Source organism: Somniosus microcephalus, chromosome 1, assembly GCF_052327205.1.
Source record: "Somniosus microcephalus isolate GS21.2 chromosome 1, FLI_Smic_1.0, whole genome shotgun sequence".
NCBI lineage: Eukaryota > Metazoa > Chordata > Chondrichthyes > Squaliformes > Somniosidae > Somniosus > Somniosus microcephalus.
The window spans coordinates 262,845,887-262,868,830 of record NC_140987.1 but is presented as its reverse complement, the minus strand read 5'-3'; the positions used below and the strand labels follow the sequence as shown (position 1 = coordinate 262,868,830).

Here is a 22,944-nt window from a genome sequence, read left to right as displayed (position 1 = left end):
ATCTTTAAAACATTACAGTAGGTGTACTTGCACAAAAAGCTATAACTTTAATGCCTCAGAAATTGTGCCAACCTTCCTACTTAAAGTATCTGCAAATAGTCAGTACTCTCTGGTATTAAGCAACATTTAAACAAGTGCTTTCTATTTTCTGTGGGGGATCTGTTTGTAACACGGAGTATTAACCTGCGTTAGGACATGTTTAGACATTGGGAATAACGTATCTACTCTTGATAGTGTCAACAAATATGTAAAATAAAGTGTGGGTCTACAGCAGGCAGTTTAAAGAAAAAAAGAAATGCAATATAATAACTGGTACTTTTACCTGTAAGTGCATGCAGAAATATCACTCAACAACAGCAACTTGCATTTCTATAGCACCTTTAATGTAGTAAAACATCCCAAGGTGCTTCACAGGAGCGTTATAAAACAAAAATTGACACCGAGCCACATAAGGAGAAATTAGGGCAAATGTCCAAAAGCTCGGTCAAAGAGGTAGGTTTTAAGGAGCATCTTAAAGGAGGAGAGAGAGGTAGAGAGACGGAGAGGTTTAGGGAGGGAATTCCAGAGCTTAGGGTCTCGGCAGCTGAAGGCACGGCCACCAATGGTTGAACGATTATAATCAGGGATGCTCAAGCGGCCAGAATTGGAGAAGCGCAGAGATCTCGGGGGCGGGGGTGGGGGAGGGTTGTAGGGCTAGAGGAGGTTACAGAGATGGGGAGGGGCGAGGCCATGGAGCAATTTGAAAACAAGGATGAGAATTTTAAAATCAAGGTGTTGCTTAACTGGGAGCCAATGTAGGTCAGTGAGCACAGGGGTGGTGATGGGTAACACTGTGTTAGGCAAACACTGTGTCTTTATGTATATGGGCTGTGGGGAAGAGACAGTATTTCAATACTTGACTGCCTTCATCACTGATAAATAACTAATTCTGTTTGTACTTGTTATATGCAATTCATAAAATGTCTTCTAATTAAGTCCTCTCATAACTAATGCGCATTATTTGGTGTTTAGAGGATGTGCGTATATGGCCTGTGTATTTTGTTGATGCTTTTGAAAATGTAAATCTGTGAAGGCTTTGTTTTCTTCTTGTAACATGGAGTAAATATGGATTATCACCACAGGAACTAGTGCCCCATGGATTTCTGCAGTGGTGCTACCTATTATTCCACATTGTAGAACATAACAGCCCACCATAGGTGAAAGAATGAAAGATTTTTATTTATATAGCGCCTCTCATGATCTCAGGACGTCCCAAAAGTACTTTTATTTTTGAAGTGTAGTCACGGTAATGTAGGAAATGCGGCAGCAAATTTGTGCACAGCAAGGTCCCACAAAAAGCAATTAAATAAATGACTAGATAATCAAACCCCACTCCAGAGACTTGAGCACAAAATCCAGGCTGACACTCCCAGTGCAGTATTGAGGAAGCGCTGCACTGTCAGAGGTGCCATCTTTGGGGTGAGACATTAAACCGAGTCTGCCCTTTCAGGTGGACGGAAAAGATCCCATGACGCTATTTCAAAGAAGAGCAGGAGAGTTATCCCCGGTGTTCTGCCTATATTTATCCCTCAACCAACATCACTAAAACAGATTATCTGGTCATGTTCACATTGCTGTTTCTGGGAGCTTGCTGTGTGCAAAATTGGCTGCCTCGTTTCCCTACATTACAACAGTGACTACACCTCAAAAGTACTTCATTGACTGTGAAGCATTTTGGGACGTCCTGAGGTCGTGAAAGGCGCTATATAAATGCAAGTCTTTCTTTTATCTTAATAATAGCATCTACGGCTAACAGGGCAGTTTTGCTGCTTTCTGCTTGTTCTCTTTAGTTATCTAATAGAAGTGCAGCTTAGCAGTGTGCTCCCGACGTATTAATCAACCTGCTTGCTCCTTTAACATCAGCTTGTAAGCAGTTCTAAAGCACTAAATGATACCTTCACACATGGTGTGTTTATTCCTCTTCTGTTTACAGTCGGTGTTCAATGTAGTGATCCTGAGATGGCCGATAACAGGGTGGCCTCTAGGACCCTGGTGTGGTGGGAGTCTCCCTGCAGAGCCCTCTTTAACAAAAGTGCAATTTATTTTTGAAAAGACATTAAAACTATGCACAATCCAGCGACCAATTAACAATCAGCCCTGCCGATCCTCCCTATAAATACATTATTTCACCCGTTATCTCAAATGCAGCAACTGACAGGAAGAGGGGTGGAATCACAGGAGAAAAATAAGCAAATGACGAGGAAAATGCAACAACTCCTCACAGTAGCTTTCCTCTTCCTCCTCAGTTCCATCACCGGTACGTCTCCTTCTTGAGTATCTAACTATGGGAGCTGTTCTTAACCTGACATCATCCCCAAATCCCTCTCATTTTGTTCTATCATTTGTATTATAGATCCCACTGAAGGTGTTCAGGATCAGCTCAAGTCGAGGATAAGGAGAGGTAGAACTTAACTGTGTCCTTGTCTGTGTTCATGCTGTTCTCGATGCAGATACAATCTGTTACTTACTGTCTGTTGTCTGTAGTTGTTCATTAATATTAATCTATGGTTACTTTTTCAAGTTTATTATAATGCAGGGTGAAATATTGGTGTTGTACGTATTTACTTTCTTTGTCCTATTCTAATTTGTGTAATTTTTGGACATTATAATTTTAAAAAAAATACAACTTATATTGCCTTTAACTTGAAAAGGTACTTGACATTTGAGGGTGAAATGGATTTTGTTGTTGAGTCTCTTCCCTGGGTTTCACCAGGTCTAAATCAAACCACCACGTTCTGGATTCCAGTCCCACTCCAGAGACTTGAGCACAAAAATCCAGGTTGACACTCCAGTGCAGTGCTGAGGGAGTGCTGCACTGTCGGAGGTGCTGCCTTTCGGATGAGGCGTTAAACGGAGGCCCCGTCTGCCTTCTCAAGTGGACATAAAAGATCCCAAGACACTATTCGAAGAAGAGTAGGGGAGTTCTCCCCGGTGTCCTGGCCAATGTTTATCCCTCAATCAACATCACTAAAACAGATTATCTGGTCATTATTACATTGCTGTTTGTGGGAGCTTGCTGTGCGCAAATTGGCTGCCGCATTTCCTACATTACAACAGTGACTACACTTCAAAAAGTACTTCATTTGCTGTAAAGCACTTTGGGACGTCCGATGGTCGTGAATAAATTAACGTCTTTCTATCTGTCTCATAGGTCAAAATTTTGACTTTTTTTCCAACTTTTGCTTTTCCATCAAACATTCCGAACTGTATCATTATTACTTCAGGTACCTAATGTGTGTATGATATTACATCTTTCTTTATTCAATAAGTCCAAGCATGATGTTATTTTGTAAATTAAGCTTAACTCATGATTTCTTTAGCTTTCCCTACAAAAATACAAATAGCAAGAAAGAACTTGCATTTATATAGGGCTGTTCCCAACCTCAGGACGTCCCAAAACGATTTATAGCCAATGAAGTACTTTTTGAAGTGCAGTCATTACTATTGTAATGTAGGAAATGCGGCAGCCAATTTGCACAGAGCAAGCTCCCACAAACAGCAATGTAATAATGACCAGATAATCTGTTTTTTAGCGGTGTTGGTTGAGGGATAAGTGTTGGCCAGGACACCGGGAGAACTCTTATATTAAATGCCGGATAAATGCACAAACACAAAAGCTTAGTATGCTTTCAAGCTTCCCGTTACGTTCTGTATTCCAATGACACCCAGCCTTGGATCTCCACCACCCTCGACTCCACGATTGTAGATGAACTTTCTGACTGACTGCCTGACATCACCCAGGTAAATCCGGCAAGACTGAAGCCATTCATGGATCTTGCCAGAAAACTCCCTTCCTCCCGATTCCATCCCTTTCCCCAGCTCCTTGCTCAGGCTGAATCTCACCGTGTTTTGCTCTATCCTGAGCTGAGCTTCAAGCTCCACACCCAAGCCCATCGTCACTGAATAGTTCCACCTCCAAACATTGCCCACCTCCAGCCCTGTAAGTGCCTTGGGATGTTTTCCTAAATTAAAGGCACTATATAGATACAAATCATTGTTGCTATGAAAGGAAGTCGGAGTGGAATTTTCCAGAGTATTTTTTTACACACGCCGCAGAATACCCAGCCTCTGATCTACTCTTGTAGCCACAATATTTATGTGGCTGGTCCGGATGGTAGTAGGGAGGGGGTTTATACAATTGGCCTCAGCACCACTGTCCTGGGAGGTAAAAATAAAATCAGCCAAGGAAGATAATGGCCATCTGACCCACCTGTGGACTGAGAAAATCTTCCCCTTGTGTGAGCTAAAGATTGGCTTTTAAAGTAATGTCTTGATTCTCTTGCATGTCATCTCTCCGTTTTGTTTTCTTAATACTTTAGTGTACTTTTCCAAAAAGTCGGTGCCACTGATTAGTGAAGATGGTACAACTGAAGAACAATACGGTAGGAACTGACTGGATGATTTAAATGTTTTACTGATGTGACATTTCAGTGTTTCATAATATTCTGTACGGTATTGTGGAGTCTTTATCTGTGTTCTAAGTGTGACTGAACAAAGGACATCTGAACCTGGCGGGAGCAAAGCTGCCACCCAAGCATATACATTTATACAGTGCTGCCCGTTAAACACCAACTCATTTTCTGCAGGTTTGTTATAGACTCCTCCAAGACTTCTCATTAAAAGGAGAAGTACTGCAGTACAGAATTAGTTTATCAAGAATTTTCCCCACATCCCATTACCCTTATCCTTCCTCCCCAGAGGATGGTGGTTCATGCTCATATATAGTGCTATGGGCACCAACACCTCTCTGGTATGTTGCCCAAATGGCCATTCCTCGTATAAGTCTAGACAGTCTAGAGGCATAAGAGTACAAAAGCAAGAAAGTTATGGTAAACGTTCATGCATCACTGGTTAGACTCAGCTGGAGTATTGTGTTAAATTCTGGGCACCACACTTCAGGACGAATGTCAAGGCCTTGAAGAGGGTGCAGAGGAGATTTACGAGAATGGTACCAGAGATGTAGGACTTCAGTTATGTGGAGAGCCTAGAGAATCTGGGATTGTTCTCTTTAGAGCAGAGAAGGTTAAGGGGAGATTTGATAGAGGTGTTCAAAATCGTGAGGGGTTTTAATAGAGTAGATAGAGAGAAACTGTTTCCACTGGTAGGAGGGTCGATAACAAGAGGACACAGATTTAAGATAATTACCAAAAAATCCATGGGGGTAATGAGGAGAAGCACATTCAATAGTAACTTTCAAAAGGGAATTGCATATATACTTGAAAAGGAAAAAAATTGAAGGACAGTAGGGCAAGAGCAGGAGGAGTGGGACTAATTGGCTAGCTCTTGCAAAGAGGATGACATTAGGACAATCCCTTGCTCTTGAATAGTGCATGAAATTTCTCATGTCCACCTGAACATGTTTACAGAAGCCTCAGTTTAACTTCTCATCCAAAAGGCAGCCCCTCCAACAATATCATGCCCCCTCAGTCCTGAGGTCCTGCAGTGAAGTGCCGGCCTTGATTATGTGGTCAAATCTTGGAGTGGACTTGAACCAACAGTTTTCTGATTCAGTGGTGAGAGTGCTACACTCGGCCAAGCTGACTCTTGGGCAATTTGTGTTAAATTATGGGCGGTTTTGTGCTTTAGGCCTGGGCCTACAAGGAGCAGCTTGAGGCTTTGGGTTGCCAATTCTCCAGGATTGTCCTGGTGTCTCCAGGAATTAAAGATTCATTTCCTGGACGATATAGCGAGCAACCTGGGAGAAAGGTCATAGGGGCATTTAAAAATGTTAAATTTTATTTTTACACTTTTGTTTTGTTAGATATAAAAAATATTGGAGGTGGGGGAAAGGCTGCTTGACTGACAGTCAAGAGTCATCCAATCAGGTAATGAAGAGTTTGTTTGCTTTACAATTGGCTGTGGGAAGGCGGGGCGCCGTGAGAATAGACGTGTCGGGCGACCAATGGCAGGAGTGGGGGTGGGGCAGTTGGCAATGGAGATCATGTGATGAAACGTCCAGGAATATGCCCAACCAGAGTTGGCAACCCTATTGAGGCTGCTCAAACGTATTTTGCTTAGAACATTTACAACTGGCGAGGGAAGGAATTTCATCCTGTTAGTCAGGACTGACCTTCCAACATAGGAACGTAGGAGCAGGAGTAAGCCATTCAGCCCCTCAAACCTGTTCCGTCAATCAATTAGACCATGGCTAACCTGTATCTTAATTCCATCTACCTGCCTTGGCTTCATAACCCTTAATAACCTTGCCCAACAAAAATCTATCAATCTTAATTTTGAAGTTTGCAACTGACCCCCCAGCCTCAACAGCTGTTTTGGGGAGAGAGTTCTAGATTTCCACTCCCCTTTGTGTGAAGAAGTGTTTCCTGACATCACCCCTGAATGGCCCAGCTCTAATTTTAAGGTTATGCCCCTTGTTTGGGACTCTCCCACCAGAGGAAAGAGTTTCTCATTCAAAACCCTATCAAATCCTTTAATCATCTTAAACACCTCAATTAGATCACCCCTTAATCTTCTATACTCAAAGGAATAAAAGCCTAGTCTATGCAACCTGTCCTCATAATTTAACTCTTTCACCCTATCATTCTGGTGAATCTGCGCTGCACCCGCTCCAAGGTCAATATACCCTTCCTGAGGTGCGGCACCCAGAACCAAGTCCTAGAATTGAAAGGATAATGTGATGACCCTCTCCTCCCAGTAATCTCAGTCTGCTGCGACATTTTGTGTATTGAATCAAGTGTACGTGGATATCTAGTATAAAAATAGTTCTGTTCTAACACCTTTGTGCGACTGCAAATGAATACTAAATTGGATTCAATTTCTCACCAATTTTTTTTTCTCATTTAATATAATCAATCAAAAATCCACAATGTGGAGAGTGTGGAACAACTGGAAACGCTAGTGCTGCCTGAGGAAGTCTGTAAGGGAAGAGGATCAGACACTTGTACCTATTTGTATGCCACTGCCTTGAGTACTTGCCGTTCCTTTCGGTAGGGGTGCAGTCAGTCCCCCAAGAAAGTAGCACAATGGAGACCTGTGTGTGACTCGTTCATGAGCCCTTGTCTCCCGCCTCCCCCCACTACACTGATTCTAAATATGTTGTCAGTGGCTCTGTAAGTTGTAGTGGTGCACCTTACCGTGTCCTCTTTCCTCTTGAGGTCAACTACTCTAACGTGGCGATTGAGTTACAGCCACGAGCAATTTAACTCACTGAGGTTACCTCTATTCTTACATTAACAGAATTACTTTGACTTTGTGTGCTTGCATTGTGTTAATAATTCTACTTATCTTGACTGGTCTGGGTTCACACTAAGCCAAATACACAAGTTCAGCAATGGTATTATAAGAACATTTATTCCTTTATTGTTCTCAATCAGGAAACCAAGAATGTTTGGTGCTAAAGGTTACAACTTAGCTGCATTTTTAACGGTGTTGGGCACGGGGCACTATAACTGGCCCAAATCGTTCACGTCTTCCAAATTCAGGCGTGCTGGTTTATGTGTCACATCCTGATTTCCGCAGCAGTGATGCTACTTGCGACATGGAATGCATCAAGAATTCCCAATCTTGCAGTCCACGGGGAGAGATGTTTAAAAGCCTCAGCTTCCAGGACTCCCAAGCCCAGTTCTGATGAAGGGTCATCAACCTGAAACGTTAACTCTGTTTCTCTCTCCACAGATGCTGTCTGACCTGCTGAGTATTTCCAACATTTTCTGTTTTTATTTACAGTATCTAGATGGGGACAATCTAATATACTGTCAATCAGTAGATGGCTAAGCCTATTCTCGCTGATGATTGGGTGCACAGTAAGAGCGAGGTGAAACAGCCAGTTGTGAGTGGTTGACTCAGAAGACAAATTGGGTCACTTGTTCCCAGTTGATAAAGAAAAAGACTTGCATTTCTATAGCGCGTTCCACGACCACCGGACGCCCCAAAGTGTGTTACAGCCAATTAAGTACTTAAAAAAAAATGTAGTCACTTTTGTAATGTAGGAAACGCGGCAGCCAATTTGCGCACAGCAAGGTCCTACAAACAGCAATGTGATAAGGACCAGATACAGTAATCTGTTTTGAGTGATGTTGATTGAGGGATAAAGATTGGCCAGGACACCGGCAAGAACTCCCCTACTCTTCTTCAAAACAGTGCCATGGGATCTTTTACGTCCACCTGAGAGGGTAGACGGAGCTTCGGTTTAATGTCTCACCTGAAAGACAAAAACAACAACAACAACTTGCATTTATGTAGCGCCTTTAACGTAGTAAAACGTCCCAAGGCGCTGCACAGGAGTATTGTAAGACAAAGAATTTGACACCGAGCCACATAAGGAGAAATTGGGGCAAGTGACCAAAGGCTTGGTCAAAGAGGTAGGTTTTAAGGAGTCTTAAAGGCAGACAGAGAGGTAGCGAGGCAGAGAGGTTTAGGCAGGGAATTCCAGAGCTTAGGGCCTTGGCAGCTGAAGGCATGGCCACCAATGGTTGAGCGATTATAATCAAGGATGCTCAAGAGGGCAGAATTAGAGGAGCGCAGATATCTCAGGGGGGTTGTGGGGCTGGAGGAGATTACAGTTCGGGAGTGGGAGAATGAGAAATGCTACTAATGCCAAAGTGAAGGTCTGGATCTGTAGGTAGTTTTGTCCTGTCTGCAGAATAGACACACGGCACCTGATTTCATAAACTTGCAACAACAGCAACAACTTATACTTGTATAGCGCCTTTAACGTAGTAAAACGTCCCAAGGTGCTGCACAGGAGTATTTTAAGACAAAAAATTTGACACCGGTCCACATCAGGAGAAATTAGGACAGGTGACCAAAAGCTTGGTCAAAGAGGTGGGGGGGGGTGATGGGCAAACAGGACTCGGTGCGAGTTAGGACACGGGCAGCGAGTTTTGGATGACCTCAAGTTTACGTAGGGTATAATGTTGGAGGCCAGCCAGGAGTGCATTGGAATAGTCAAGTCTAGAGGTAACAAAGGCATGGATGAGGGTTTCAGCAGCGGATGAGCTGAGGCAAGGGCGGAGACGGGCAATGTTACGGAGGTGGAAATAGGCGGTCTTTGTTATGCTGATATGTGGTTGGAAGCTCATTTCAGGGTTAAATATGACACCAAGGTTGCGAACAGTGTGGTTCAGCCTCAGACAGATGTTAGGGAGAGGGATGGAGTCAATGGCTAGGGATGGAGTTTGTGGCGGGGACCGAAAACAATGGCTTCGGTCTTCCCAATATTTAATTGGAGAAAATTTCTGCTCATCCAGAACTATATGTCGGACAAGCAGTCTGACAATTTAGAGACCGTGGAGGGGTCGAGAGAAGAGGTAGTGAGGTAGAGCTGGGTGTCGTCAGCGTACATGTGGAAACTGACGCTGTGTTTTCAGATGATGTCGCCAAGGGGCAACATGTAGATGAGAAATAGGAGGGGGATAGATCCTTGGGGAACACCAGAGGTAACGATGTGGGAGCGAGAGGAGAAGCCATTGCAGGTGATTCTCTGGCTATGATTAGATAGATAAGAATGGAACCAGGCGAGTGCAGTCCCACCCAGCTGGACGACGGTGGAGAGGCGTTGGAGAAGGATGGAGTGGTCAACCGTGTCAAAGGCTGCAGACAAGTCAAGAAGGACGAGGAGGGATAATTTACCTTTGTCACAGTCACAAAGAATGTCATTTGTGACTTTGCTGACAGCCATTTCGGTACTGTGGCAGGGGCAGAAACCTAATTGGAGGGATTCAAACATGGAGTTGCGGGAAAGATGGGCACGGATTTGGGAGGCAACAACACGTTCAAGGACTTTGGAAAGGAAAGGGAGGTTGGAGATGGGGTGGTAGTTTGCAAGGACGGAGGGGTCAAGGGTTGGTTTTTTGTGGAGGGGGTGATGATGGCAGATTTGAGGGACAGGGGGGACAGTACCTGAGAGAGAACTGTTAACAATCTCAGCTAATATGAGAGCCAGAAAAGGAAGTTGGGTGGTCAGCAGTTTGGTGGGAATAGAGTCGAGGGAGCAGGAGGTGGGTCTCATGGACAAGATGAGCGCGGAGATGTCATGAGGGCAGATTGGAGAGAAACTGGAGAAAGATGTGAGTTCAGGGCTAGGGCAGGGGGAACCTTGGAGGAAGTTTGGCCCAGTGGGCTAGGGGAAGGGAAGTGGCAGAGGCAGCTGAATGGATGGTCTCAATCTTAGAGACAAAGAAGTCCATGAGCTCCTCACACTTGTTATCGAAGATGAAGGTGGAGTGACAGGGGAGAGGGGTTTAAGAAGATGGTTAGCAGTAGAGAACAGGAGCCGGGGTTTATCTTTGCATTCCAGAATGATTCTGCAATAGTGAGCAATTTTGGCAGGCGAGAGCAGGGCCCGATAGTGCTTTATGTGGTTCAGCCAGATCTGGTGGTGAATGGCTAAACCAGTTGTCCGCCATATCCGTTCAAGTCTGCGTCCCTTGGACTTAAGGGAGCGAAGATGAGAGCCGTACCAGGGGGAATGGACTGGGTGTGAGAGAGTAATTGTTTTAATAGACGGCACCTCCGACAGTGTTGCGCTCCCTCAGCAATGCACTGGAGTGTCAGCCTAGATTTTTGTGCTCAAGTCTCTGGAGTGGGACTCTAACCCACAACCCCAGGGACGAGAGTACTACCCACTGAGCCACAGCTGACACAACTGGGTTTGGGTTCATCTGCTGCTCCGTGCTTGTCAGGTTAACAGGTGTGAAGGGCAAAAGAACAAAATGAGGACACTTGAAATTCCAACAACAGATGGAAGCCAGAGATACATGAGAAAGGAAAAGAAATACTAGATGCGAGAAAAAGATAGATGGAAAAAGAGAAAGAAATAAAAAATGAAATAAAAAAGAGAAGCAATAACAGAGAAAATGCCGCAGTTATCTTGCACAGAAGGATGGAATATTGACCCGGCTTTCACAGTATTCAGTGGGAAACAATGAAGAAGAATTACAATGGGAGAAGACTTAATTTGGTTGGTATGTGTAATGACATTGTGAACATATTCTTTCTGAACGCATTAACGATGTCGCTGTACACAGCTACCACAATAATTCCTTCCTCCCCTCCTTGCTGTGAAATGGTGGCAGGCTGAGCTTCATATAGATGTGCTCCAACCACAGGGAAGGATTGCTGCTCGCTGCCTCCCACTGCCAAACTATTTGTAATGACTGAGAGCACAACAGCTGGAGCCCAACTTTACTAATGTGAAGTCACCCCTTCTAATGTTGCCCAGTTTGTAATGGCGTGCTGCATTCATGTTGATGTGTGCCTGACTGTGAGTGAGGAAGTATTAAGGGGTTTAGCAGCTTCAAAAGTGGATAAATCCCCAGGCCTGGATGAAATGTATCCCAGGCTGTTAAGCGAAGTAAAAGAGGAAATAGCAGAGGCCCTGACCATCATTTTTCAATCCTCTCTGGCTTCAGGTGTGGTGCCGGAGGACTGCTAATGTGGTACCCTTGTTTAAAAAGGGAGAAAAGGATAGACTGAGTAATTACAGGCCAGTAGCCTAACCTGTTGGGTAAATTATTGGAAAGAATTCTGAAGGACAGGATAAATCTTCATTTAAGGGAAGGTCCTGTCTGACAAACTTGATTGAATTTTTTGAGGAGGTAATAAGGAGGGTAGATGAGGGTAGTGCATTTGATGTCGTGTATATGGACTTTAGCAAGACTTTTGATAAGGTTCCACATGGCTGACTGGTCACGAAGTTAAAAGCCCATGGGATCCAGGGCAAAGTGTCAAGTTGGATTCAAAACTGGCTCGGAGACAGGAAGCAGAGGGTAATGGTTGATGGGTGTTTTTGTGACTGGAAGGCTGTTTCCAGTGGGGTTCCGCAGGGCTCAGTACTAGGTCCCTTGCTTTTTGTGGTATATATCAATGATCTAGACTTGAATATTGGGGGTATGATTAAGAAGTTTGCAGATGATACTAAAATTGGCTGTGTGGTTGATACTGAAGAAGGAAGCTGTGGACTGCAGGAAGATATTGTGGCGTTGCCACATTGGGGAAACACTGTGTGTATGTAGCTAAACCTGCATAATCCCCTTTTAACTGCTGTATTCCCCTCCCCCCCGCAAAACAGTTGCAAGCTGAGAGGAATAAGGCACGTTCAGACTTGCCTGCTGCTGACAGAAGGAAAACCAATCAGGTTCCAGCAGGTGACCAATCCGTGAGTCATCACAGGTTCGCGGGCTTCACAAATTCAGTACTGTATTGTGAGAGTTGGAGTAAAGACCTATTTCTTGTAGCTCGTTGTGTTGCCTATTTCTTTACGCGGGAGACCGTAGTCCCCCACATTGGTGACCCTGAATGTCGGCGGCCGAAGCCCCCGACTCATGCAGCCCTACAGAGGCCAGCAACGACCCGATGGCAACCAGCAGCAGCTTGATGTCGGCTGGCGCCGCGTCCTTGAAGCTCCCCACCTTCTGGGAGCACCAAGCACCAGCTTGGTTCACGCACTCGGAGGCCCAATTCACCCTTCGCAAGGTTCAAGACGATGAAGAAAGGTACCTCCACGTAGTCTCAGCACTAGCAAGCTCTACCGCCGCCGAAGTTCTCGACCTGCTGGGGAACCCACCACAGACCGGCAAGTACTCAACCATTAAGGGCCGCTTGCTGCAGGCTTATGGCCTGCCCAAGTAGGAGAGGGCCCGCAGGCTTCTCTCACTATCAGGCCTCGGCGATTCTACCCCGACCCAGTTGATGAGCCGGATGCTTGCGCTCCTGGGCTCTGAACCGCAGTGCTTTTTGTTTCGGGCCCTTTTCCTCAGCCTGCTTCCTCAGCAGGTACAGACTGCCCTCGCGGGGTCCCCGATCACGGACTGCGTACAACTGGCAGCCGCCGCGGACAAAGTTTTCGCCGTCGCCCAACTCGGCTGTGCAGCCGCGAGGCTCCCCGACACCACCGAGCGCGCGCCGCCACGCCAGGCCGCAGAACTATGCTACTACCACGCGCGTTTCGGCCACAAGGCCCAACGCTGCAGAGCACCCTGCTCTTTCGATCAAACCAAGATGGCCGCCCGGCCCAACGCACCAGCCCCGCGCCGCCGCCTAGGCCCACTCGACCGCACCCCCGCTGCCACGATGGCCATCGGCACCGCAGGTAAACTGCTGTATATAACCGACTCTCTTTCAGGGCGCAGATTCCTATGCGACACCGGAGCCCAATGCAGCATAATTCCTGCCTCCCAGCTCGACATCCAGGCAGGCCGCAGCGGCCCACCCCACGTGGCGGCAAATGGCGCAGCCATCGCTACTTTCGGAAAGCGACGGGCCGAGGTTTGTTTCAACGGCCAGCGATTTACGTGGGATTTCGTGACAGCCTCGGTGGCACATCCTTTGCTGGGCGCCTATTTTCTTTGCGCCCACGGACTCCTGGTCGACGTCCGCGACAGGCGCCTGATCGACGCAGCAACTTTCGCTTCACTGGTCTGCCAGCAGAGCAACAGCCCGGCCCTCGTCGGGTCCTGCTCCGCCCCGGCGCATGACGACTACGCCCGCCTACTCGCAGATTTCCCGAGGCTTACACAACCGACCTTCTCAACCGCGGCAGCCAAGCATGGGGTCGAGCATCACATCGCCACTACGGGACCACCAGTGTTCGCTTGAGCCAGACGCCTGGACCCAGCCAAGATGGCGGTGGCCAAGGAAGAATTCGCCACGATGGAAAAACTGGGCATCATCCACCGCTCGAACAGCCCTTGGTCGTCCCCCCTCCACATTGTGCCCAAGCCGGGCGGTGGCTGGCGCCCCTGCAGCGACTACAGATGGCTCAACGACGCCACCACGCCCGATAGATACCCCATTCCGCACATCCAAGACTTCTCGGCACACCTAGCAGGAAAGTCCATCTTTTCCAAGGTCGACCTGATTCGCGGCTACCATCAGGTCCCCGTCCACCACGCAGACGTCCAGAAGACGGCGGTCATCACCCCCTTCGGACTGTTCGAGTTCCTGCGCATGCCCTTCGGGCTTAAGAACGCCGCACAGGCCTTCCAACGGCTCATGGACTCTGTCCTACGGGACCTGAGCTTCCTGTTCGTCTACCTGGACGATAGCCTCGTGGCCAGCACCAGCAAGGCCGAGCACATCGCGCATTTGCGCTCCCTTTTCCAGCGCCTCAGCCAACACGGGCTAATCGTCAACCCGGCCAAATGCCAGTTCGGAGCATCCCAAATTGACTTTCTCGGCCACAGAATCTCGCCAAGGGGAGCCATTCCCCTACCTTCCAAGGTGCAGGCGGTGGCGGACTTTCCCCAGCCCACCTCGGTTAAGGCGCTGCAGGAATTTTTGGGGATGGTCAATTTCTATCACCGGTTTGTGCCCAAGGCCGCCGCACTCATGCGCCCCCTCTACGAAGCCACCAGGGGCAAAACGGGCAAAGAGCAACTCACCTGGTCCAGCGAGATGGCGACAGCCTTTCACCAGACCAAAAGCGCCTTGGCCAATGCCACACTACTGGCCCACCCCATCCCGGGCGCCAAGACTGCCCTCACCACGGACGCCTCGGATTACGCCGTCGGCGCCGTCCAGCAACAGTGGGTCGAAGGCGCGTGGCAGCCACTGGCATTTTTCAGCCGACAGCTGCGCAAGAACGAGCAGGCCTACAGCACGTTCGACAGAGAGCTCCTGGCAATCCGGCACTTCCGTTTCCTTCTGGAAGGCCGGCCGTTCACCGCATTCGTGGACCACAAGCCGCTCACTTTCGCCATGGCCAAAGTAACTGAACCCTGGTCCGCGCGCCAACAGCGCCAACTCAATTTCATCTCGGAGTTCACCACGGACATCCGCCACGTCGCCGGCAAGGACAATTTGGTGGCCGACTGCCTCTCAAGACCCTCGCTCCATGCAGTGCACCTGGGCGTCGACTACGCCAGCATGGCAAGAGACCAGGCTGCCGACACGGAGATCCAGGCCCTCAGGACGTCAACTACCAGCCTCACCCTGGCCGACATCCACTTCCACGCAGCCGGCACAACCCTCCTGTGCGACATTTCAGTCCCCTCGCCTAGGCCAGTCGTTCCATCCGCCTGGCGCAAGCGAGTTTTCGACATCATCCACGGCCTCTCACATCCAGGGATGCGTGCGTCTCAGAAACTTATGTCCGCCAAGTTCGTCTGGCCTGGACTCCACAAGGATGTGAGAGACTGGACCAATACATGCGTGCCGTGTCAGCGCGCTAAGGTCCAGCAGCACACCAAGGCACCATTGGAGTGTTTCCCGGTGCCCGAGAGGCGTTTCGACCACGTCCACGTCGATCTGGTAGGCCCCTTGCCGCCATCGCATGGTTTTACACACCTGCTCACAATCGTCGACTGCACCACCAGATGGCCTGAGGTGGTTCCCCTCGCCTCCACCACCACGACCGACGTCGCGCGAGCATTCGTCTCGACATGGGTGGCCCGGTTCGGCGTGCCGACCGACATATCCTCGGACAGAGGCCCCCAGTTCACCTCCTACTTGTGGAATGCCATCATTGCCGGCCTCGGCACCAAGTTGCACAGGACAACAGCCTACCACCCGCAGGCCAACGGGCTCTGCGAGCGCTTTCATCGTTCTTTGAAAGCCTCCCTCCGCGCCAGCCTAGCCGACACCAGCTGGATCAACAAACTACCCTGGGTTCTCCTGGGATTGCGTACTGCGCCCAAAGAGGACCTCCGCGCCTCCACGGCCGAGATGGTCTACGGCCAACCACTCAGAGTACCAGGCGACTTCCTCCCCCTGACAACGGAGCCGTGGTCAGCCGCCAGACAGCTTTCCCTGCACCAGGACGCGGCCCAGCAATTCCGTCCAGTGCCCACTTCGCAACACGGCCCGCAGCCGTCCTACATGCCTCGAGACTTACGACATGCGGAGTTCATCTTCGTGCGCCAGGATGTGCACAGAGGCCCGCTGCAGGCACCATACACCGGCCCCTTCCCAGTATTGGAGACGGGGGACAAAGCTTTTCTTATCGACGTCGGCGGGAAGCCGGACCTTATTTCAGTAGACCGCCTCAAACCGGCGCACCTGGACCTCAGCTTCCCGTTTCGGCCGGCTCTTCCCCCACGGCGGGGCAGACCTCCCGCGTTGGCGGCGGCCCCACAAGAGGACCAAGACACGCCAGAACCTTACTTTCCGGCCGCCGCCCCACCTTCGCCGGCAGCCTGTCCAGCCAGCCCACCGGCAGACCAGCCGCCAGACCAGCCGACGAACCAACCGGCCGACCTCCCAGACAGCCCTCCTCACATGCCAGATGGCTACTACAGCCGCTATGGCCGCTTGGTCAAACCTCCGCAGAGACTGACTTTTACAGTTAACGAGGATTCTGGGGGGGCGTATGTGGCGTTGCCACATTGGGGAAACAGTGTGTGTATGTAGATAAACCTGTATAATCCCCTTTTAACTGCTGTATTCCCCTCCCCCCGCAAGACAGTTGCAAGCTGAGAGGAATAAGGCACGTTCAGACTTGCCTGCTGCTGATAGAAGGAAAACCAATCAGGTTCCAGCAGGTGACCAATCCGTGAGTCATCACAGGTTCGCGGGCTTCACGAATTCAGTACTGTATTGTGAGAGTTGGAGTAAAGACCTATTTCTTGTAGCTCGCTGTGTTGCCTATTTCTTTACGCGGGAGACCGTAGTCCCCCACAATATCAATAAATTGGTCAGGTGGGCAGAACAGTGGCAAATGGAATTCAATCTGGAGAAGTGTGAGGTAATGCATTTGGGGAGGGCTAACGAGGAAAGGGAATGCACATTAAATGGTAGGACACGGAGTAGTGTAGAGGAACAAAGGGACCTTGAAGTGCTTGTCCACAGATCCCTGAAGGTAGCAGGCCAAGTAGATAAGGTGGTTAAGAAGGCATACGGAATGCTTGCCTTTATTAGTCGTGGCATAAAATACAAGAGCAGGGGGGGTTATGCTTCAACTGTATAAAACACTAGTTAGGCCTCAGCTAGAGTACTGCGTGCAGTCCTGGTCACCACATTACAGGAAAGATGTGATTGCACTAAAGAGGGTACAGAGGATATTTACATGGATGTTGCCGGGAGATAGAGAATCTTAGCTATGAGGAAAAACTGGATAGGCTGAGTCTGTTTTCCTTGGAACAGAGGAGACTGAGGGGAGACCTTATTGAAGTGTATAAAATTATGAGGGGCATAGATAAAGTGGATAGAAAAGACCTATTTCCCTTAGCAGAGGGGTCAAAAACCAGGGGGCACAGATTTAAAGTAATTGGTGGAAGGTTTAGAGGGGATTTGAGGGGAAATTTCTTCACCCAGAGGGTTGTGGGGGATCTGGAACTCACTGCCTGAAAGGGTGATAGAGGCAGGAACCCTAGCCACATTTAAAAAGTACTTGGATGTGCACTTGGGATTCTCTAACCTGCAGGACTACGGACCAAAAGCTGGGAAGTGGGATTAGGCTGGATAGTTCTTTGTTGGCCGGCACGGACATGATGGGCCGAAATGGCCTCCTTCTGTGCTGTAACTTTCTATGATTCTATGACTGGTGTAATATAAGAATCACAATCTCTGCTAGAGATTTAAGCTGATGGAGTGAATGTTGACACCACTGTGTCAGCCAATGAGTTGGAGGCGGGGCAGACCTTGCGGTTTTAATTTACTGATAAACTACAGCAGAGTCTATTAATCAGCAAATAGGGTCTCCTGAGTACAGCAGGATTATTTCTCCTGTAAAATGCAGTGAGCGGAGGATAGTTACATAATACAGATTATGTGCGTAAAATCAATCCCAGTTACCTACAGCAGTGCAGTCTCCAGGCGTGATTGACGGGGGGAATTACCCAATCATCTCCATTATGGCCGGGAATAGTGGGGTCACTATGTGCAGCCCCATGATTTTGATCCTTGATCACTTACTTTTGTAGGCCATGTCCCTGATTGGCTGGTTGGGAAGTTGAGAGATACGCACACCCTTATCAAGGAGAAAGAGCAGTCCATCAATACGATAGAAAAGGCACAAAATATATTTCCTAATGCTGGATAACAATGGGAACCGGAAAGTAATAGTCTCTTCACTATTTATGTAGCTGAACTAGTAAATAGAATATAATGTTCTTGAAAGAGAAGGAACTCCCATCATCAAAACAGGTCACAATAGCCTTTTATATTTGATTTCTACTAGTTGTTCTTGTTTGTTTGATGATGATAATGATGATGGTGAACAAGGGGATCATAAAGGATCCTACCTCCATGGGCCGGAGGTTGTTCAGAATCTCTGCGCATCCCCAATTTTCAATGCTCCACCATTGACGACCGTGCCTTCAGCTGCCTAGGCCCTAATCTTTGGAATTCCCTCCCTAAGCCTCTCCAACTCTCCCTTCTCCCTAAAACCTACCTCTTTGACCAAGTTTTTTGGTCATCTGTCCTGATATCTCCTTATGTGGCTTGGTGTCACATTTTGATTGTTATCGTACTTGTGAAGTGCCCTGGCATGTTTTGCTGCGTTAAAGATGCTATATAAATGCAAGTTGTTGTTGTAATTTAAAGTAAATGGGGAGTCGAAGTGAAGTAGCTTTGAGTCAAAATACGCCTCCTTTCAAAGGCTATGTTAAGAAAAATTATCCTTTTTTCAAAATATGTGCGGTAACCTGTCAGATCAGGTCTCTGCCTCACTGCTCAGATGTTTGGTGGTATCATTGAGGGAGGAACTTTTAGGAGCAGGTCCACTGCTTCCATAGATGTGATTGCTATGTTTGGAGAGCTAAGTAACTAGAGTATGTTACGAAGAGTCAAGTGAGACTGTTTCAATCGAGGTGTCACACTTCCCGAGTTAACTGACCAGTCTCATTGTAAAGACAATTGTATCACACTGCTGCCCATAGAATCCTCGAACCTTACAGCACTGAAGGAGGCCATTCGGCCCATCGTGCCTGAGCCGGCGCTTTGAAAGAGCTATCCAATTAGTCCCACTCCCCCTGCTCTTTCCCCATAGCTATGCAATTTTTTTCCTTTTCAAGTATTTATCCAATTCCCTTTTGAAAGTTACTATTGAATCTGCTTCCACCACCCTTTCAGGCAGCGCATTCCAGATCACAACAACTCGCTGCGTAAAAACATTTCTCCTCCTCTCCCCTCTGGTTCTTTTGCCAATTACGATAACATGTCTTGTTTATAACTCCAGTTTCTGTTTGAAAGTTGACATTGTTGACATCCTCTTTCTTAATTGTTTTTCCTTTTTAATTAGGGTGTGTTGTTAGTCGATGCTTTCCACGTTTGAAGACATGTACGAATACAAGATTTGGGATTACAGGTACTGCTCCTGTAATGAAATGATCCTTGCGGCAGACAGAGTATTGCACTTAATTAGTCGATTACTGCCAGACGGTAACCGAAAATCCAATGTCCAATTTTGAACTAGATAAAAGACAAAGGAACATACAGGATACATAAATCGGAATCTTATCATATTCAATATGTACACAGTCTTTTCATTCTGGTATTCATTTACTGATTTTGAGCCGCAGGGAGAGAACAGTAAACCCCATATGTCTTTACATTGACCTATTATGGGGCCAGTGTGAACAGTCTCACCATAATGGAAGCAACCACATTGACTGACATGACAGTAAAGAAAGAAAGATCTTGCATTTCTATAGCACCTTTCATCACCTCAGGACATCCCAAAGCGCTTTACAGCCAATGAAGTACTTTTGAAGTGTAGTCTCTGTTGTAATATAGGTGTCAGCCATGGCTGTGGGTAGCACTCTCGCCTCTGAGTCAGAAGATTGTAGGTTCAAGAATCACACCAGAAACTTGAGTACAAAATCCAAGCTGACGCTCCGGTGCAGTACTGAGGGAGTGCTGCATTGTCGGAGGTGTCGTCTTTCGGATGAGACGTTAAACCGAGGCCCCATCTGCCCTCTCAGGTGGCTGTAAAAGATCTCATGGCACTATTTGAGGAAGAGCAAGGCAGTTATCCCCAGTCTCCTGGGCAACATTTATTCCTCAACCAACATCACTAAAGGACGCGACTGCTGCCAATGAAATAAAGGAGTTGCACATGCGCCGTTTCAATGGCTTTTTGGTTGTTCTCACCGGACTTCCCACAGTGTGGTGAGAGAGAGAGGGGAGTGGGGTGGGGAAAAGAGATCGCTGCTGCCGAACTGCGATGCGTCAAGGAAAATTGATCGCTGTGCGGCAGGAGACGAAAATAAAAATTAAGAGTTGAATCAACATTTATGTGCTGCCGAACTGAGCCGAGAGAAAAAGGAGGGGAATGGGTGGGGAAAAGAGAATGCTGCTGCCGAACTGAGCTGAGAAAGTTAACATTATTGCACTGCCAAACTGAGCCAAAAAGAAAATAAATATTAAAAGTTGAATTGGTGTTTCTATCGGCTTATGAAAGCTAACATTTATGTGCAGAATTCTTGGTAGGTTGGCAGCAGTCACTCTGATCACTAAAACATTACTTGAACGGCTGCTAAGCTGACAACTCCTCTTGGCCAAGTTCTAGAGCCTGATTACACCACCAGCAGAGGCCAAGCACATCCCAGAACCTTGGTAGAGAGATCCAGACACTGAGTTACCCTATGGCCTTGGAGTCGATTCCCTGCCCTCCCAACAGGTAGACAGACAGCTTAAAAAAAATGGAGAATGGGAAAATATCGTCAATAGGATTAAGGATGTTACATTTTCACATGGGGCCCTTTTTCCTTATTTTTAATGAAAAGAGTGAGATTAGCAGGGTGGTATACAGAGAATAGCAACAAGAATGATCTCTAGATGTCAAAGAGCTGGCACAGGCACGATGGGCTGAATGGCCACCTTCTGTGCTGTGAGATTCTAAGAGAAGACCTATGAGGAAAGATTAGAGTTGTTTAAGATTTACAGTCTGTAAAGAGGATGGTTAAGGGGGAACCGCATTGAACTCGAAGGGATCGATTTTGACCTTTGGGTAACCGACTGGTGGAAAGCGCTGGTTGACTTCCTGTTCTGGCGGTGAAGAGGCTCCCTGCCATTTTGAGGTCCTGGCCTCATTTAAACTTGGTAGGCGTGCTGCGGGACGCCAAACAGGTCTCCCAATGCATCTCACCAGTTTGAGACCTCAAGTTCAGGCCAGGGCATCTGCCAGTGAAGTAAGTTGCTTGGGGAGGGGTGGGGGGGAAGAGTGGGTTGCAATCGTGAAAATGTGGGGGTCCTGGGTTGGTAGCAGCCCAGATTAGTTTTGCGGGGCTCGGGATAGCTCCTCCGAGCCCAGAAAAATTTGGACACTTGCCTTTGGCTAGGACTCTCCGATTCCATCACCCGATCAAGCCTCGACCTAAAATAACAACCGGGGCCCTATTAACGTTGTAGGACCCTGATTTCCATATTAAAAGGGGCCTATTGCCTGAATCAGGCAGGCGTTTTGGACACCCTTAGGTCCCTTTCAAAATGGAGCCAGATAGTTTTAAGGGGGCATTAAGACGACCAAACCCATTTTCAGACCATTACCACCCCTTTAATGCCAGGTGAGGGTTGACCCTAAAGAGTGATAAACATTTGAAATAATTTGCTAGGTGGGTAATAGGTGAAAACGTTGAAGTTGTTCAGAATACAGCTGGATACTGTGATGGGAAAGACTACTGATGTGTGGATGCTGGATGGTCTCTTCTGGCCAGCCTCCCACCTACCACACTCTGTAAACTTACGATTATCCAAAACTCGGCTGCCCATCTCTTAACTCGCACCAAGTCCCATTTACCCATCACCCCTGTGCTCTCTGACCTACATTGGCTCCCTTTCCAGCAATGCCTTGATTTTAAAATTCTTATCCTCGTTTTCAAATCCCTCCATGGCATCACCTCTCCCTATTTCTGTAATCTCCTCCAGCCCCACAACCCTCTGAGATCTCTGCGCTCTTTCAATTCTGGCCTCTTGCGCATTCCCGATTTTCATCGCCTCACCATTGGCGGCCTTCTGTTGCCAAAGCCCTAAGCTCTGGAATTCCCTTTCCAAACTTCTCCACCTCTCTCTCTCCTCCTTTACGTCGCTCCTTAAAACCTACCTCCCTGTCCTAATATCTCCTTATATGTCTCCGTGTCAAAGTTTTGTCTGATAATGTTCCTGTGAAGCGCTTGAAATGTTTTACTATGTTAAGGGCGCTATATAAATGCAAGTTGTTGTTGTTCAAATCATTTCACTAGAATATCAATCAAAGGAATCTTTGTGGATGTATTGATGAGGTCTCTTCACATAACCAATCCCATCATCTCCCCCCACTGCTCTTGTACACTTATCAGGATGAGTTGTTGACTTTTCTTGAATTCACATCGGTAAAAATATCTTTTAATTTATTTCTTTTATAGTTCAGGAGGAGATGCAGATACTGGATGTTTGCTGTGTGATTGAATTCGGAACTTGTGCCACTACCTGTTTCAACAACCACAAAATCACTAACAGCATCTAAGCTCACGATGGTCGAATGTCTCTTTCATCTAATGCAAAACCTTTAGAATAGACCGACTTCGAAATACGCAGCCAAACTTTTGGTCATCTGGATATCATTGTGTCAATAAAATAATGTATGCACAATATAAAATCTATGTGGGATCGTGAAGCTCTTCTGCTGAATTATTAAAATGTTTCCTCAATAGGGTTGGGGGGGTGGTGGTGAGGGGGATGGTTGTGGGGTTCGGGAGTGGGAGAATGAGAAATGCTACGAATGCCAAAGTGAAGGTCTGGATCTGTAGGTAGTTTTGTCCTGTCTGCAGAATAGACACACGGCACCTGATTTCATAAACTTGCAACAGCAACAACTTGTACTTCTATAGCGCCTTTAACGTAGTAAAACGTCCAAAGGTGCTGCACAGGAGTATTTTAAGACAAAAAATTTGACACCGGTCCACATCAGGAGAAATTAGGACAGGTGACCAAAAGCTTGGTCAAAGAGGTGGGGGGGGGGGGGGGCGGGGGTGATGGGCAAACAGGACTCGGTGCGAGTTAGGACACGGGCAGCGAGTTTTGGATGAC

General features: G+C 47.5%; 1 protein-coding gene across 2 annotated transcripts; it reads left to right on the top strand.

The window, feature by feature from the left end:
• The first annotated feature begins 2,084 nt into the window (after positions 1–2,084).
• On the top strand, positions 2,085–22,531 carry LOC147124784 (uncharacterized). 2 transcript variants are annotated; one of them, XM_085993122.1, is made up of 5 exons: positions 2,090–2,296; positions 2,393–2,440; positions 4,359–4,421; positions 19,178–19,243; positions 22,281–22,531. In XM_085993122.1, the coding sequence occupies exons 1-5, from the start codon at positions 2,182–2,184 to the stop codon at positions 22,379–22,381; spliced, it is 393 nt and encodes a 130-aa protein (XP_085849248.1). In that variant the 5' UTR covers positions 2,090–2,181; the 3' UTR covers positions 22,382–22,531. The 2 variants fall into 2 exon arrangements, with proteins under 2 accessions (XP_085849257.1, XP_085849248.1); XM_085993131.1 differs by lacking the exon at positions 19,178–19,243 and having other exon boundaries at positions 2,085–2,296.
• The last annotated feature ends 413 nt before the right edge of the window (positions 22,532–22,944 follow it).

Coding starts and splice junctions, on each gene's coding strand:
- LOC147124784 (XM_085993122.1), top strand. CDS start 2,182: ATGCAGCAACTGACAGGAAGAGGGGTGGAATCACAGGAGAAAAATAAG. Junction 2,297..2,392: donor CCTCCTCAGTTCCATCACCG/GTACGTCTCCTT, acceptor TTTGTATTATAG/ATCCCACTGAAGGTGTTCAG. Junction 2,441..4,358: donor CAAGTCGAGGATAAGGAGAG/GTAGAACTTAAC, acceptor TTAATACTTTAG/TGTACTTTTCCAAAAAGTCG.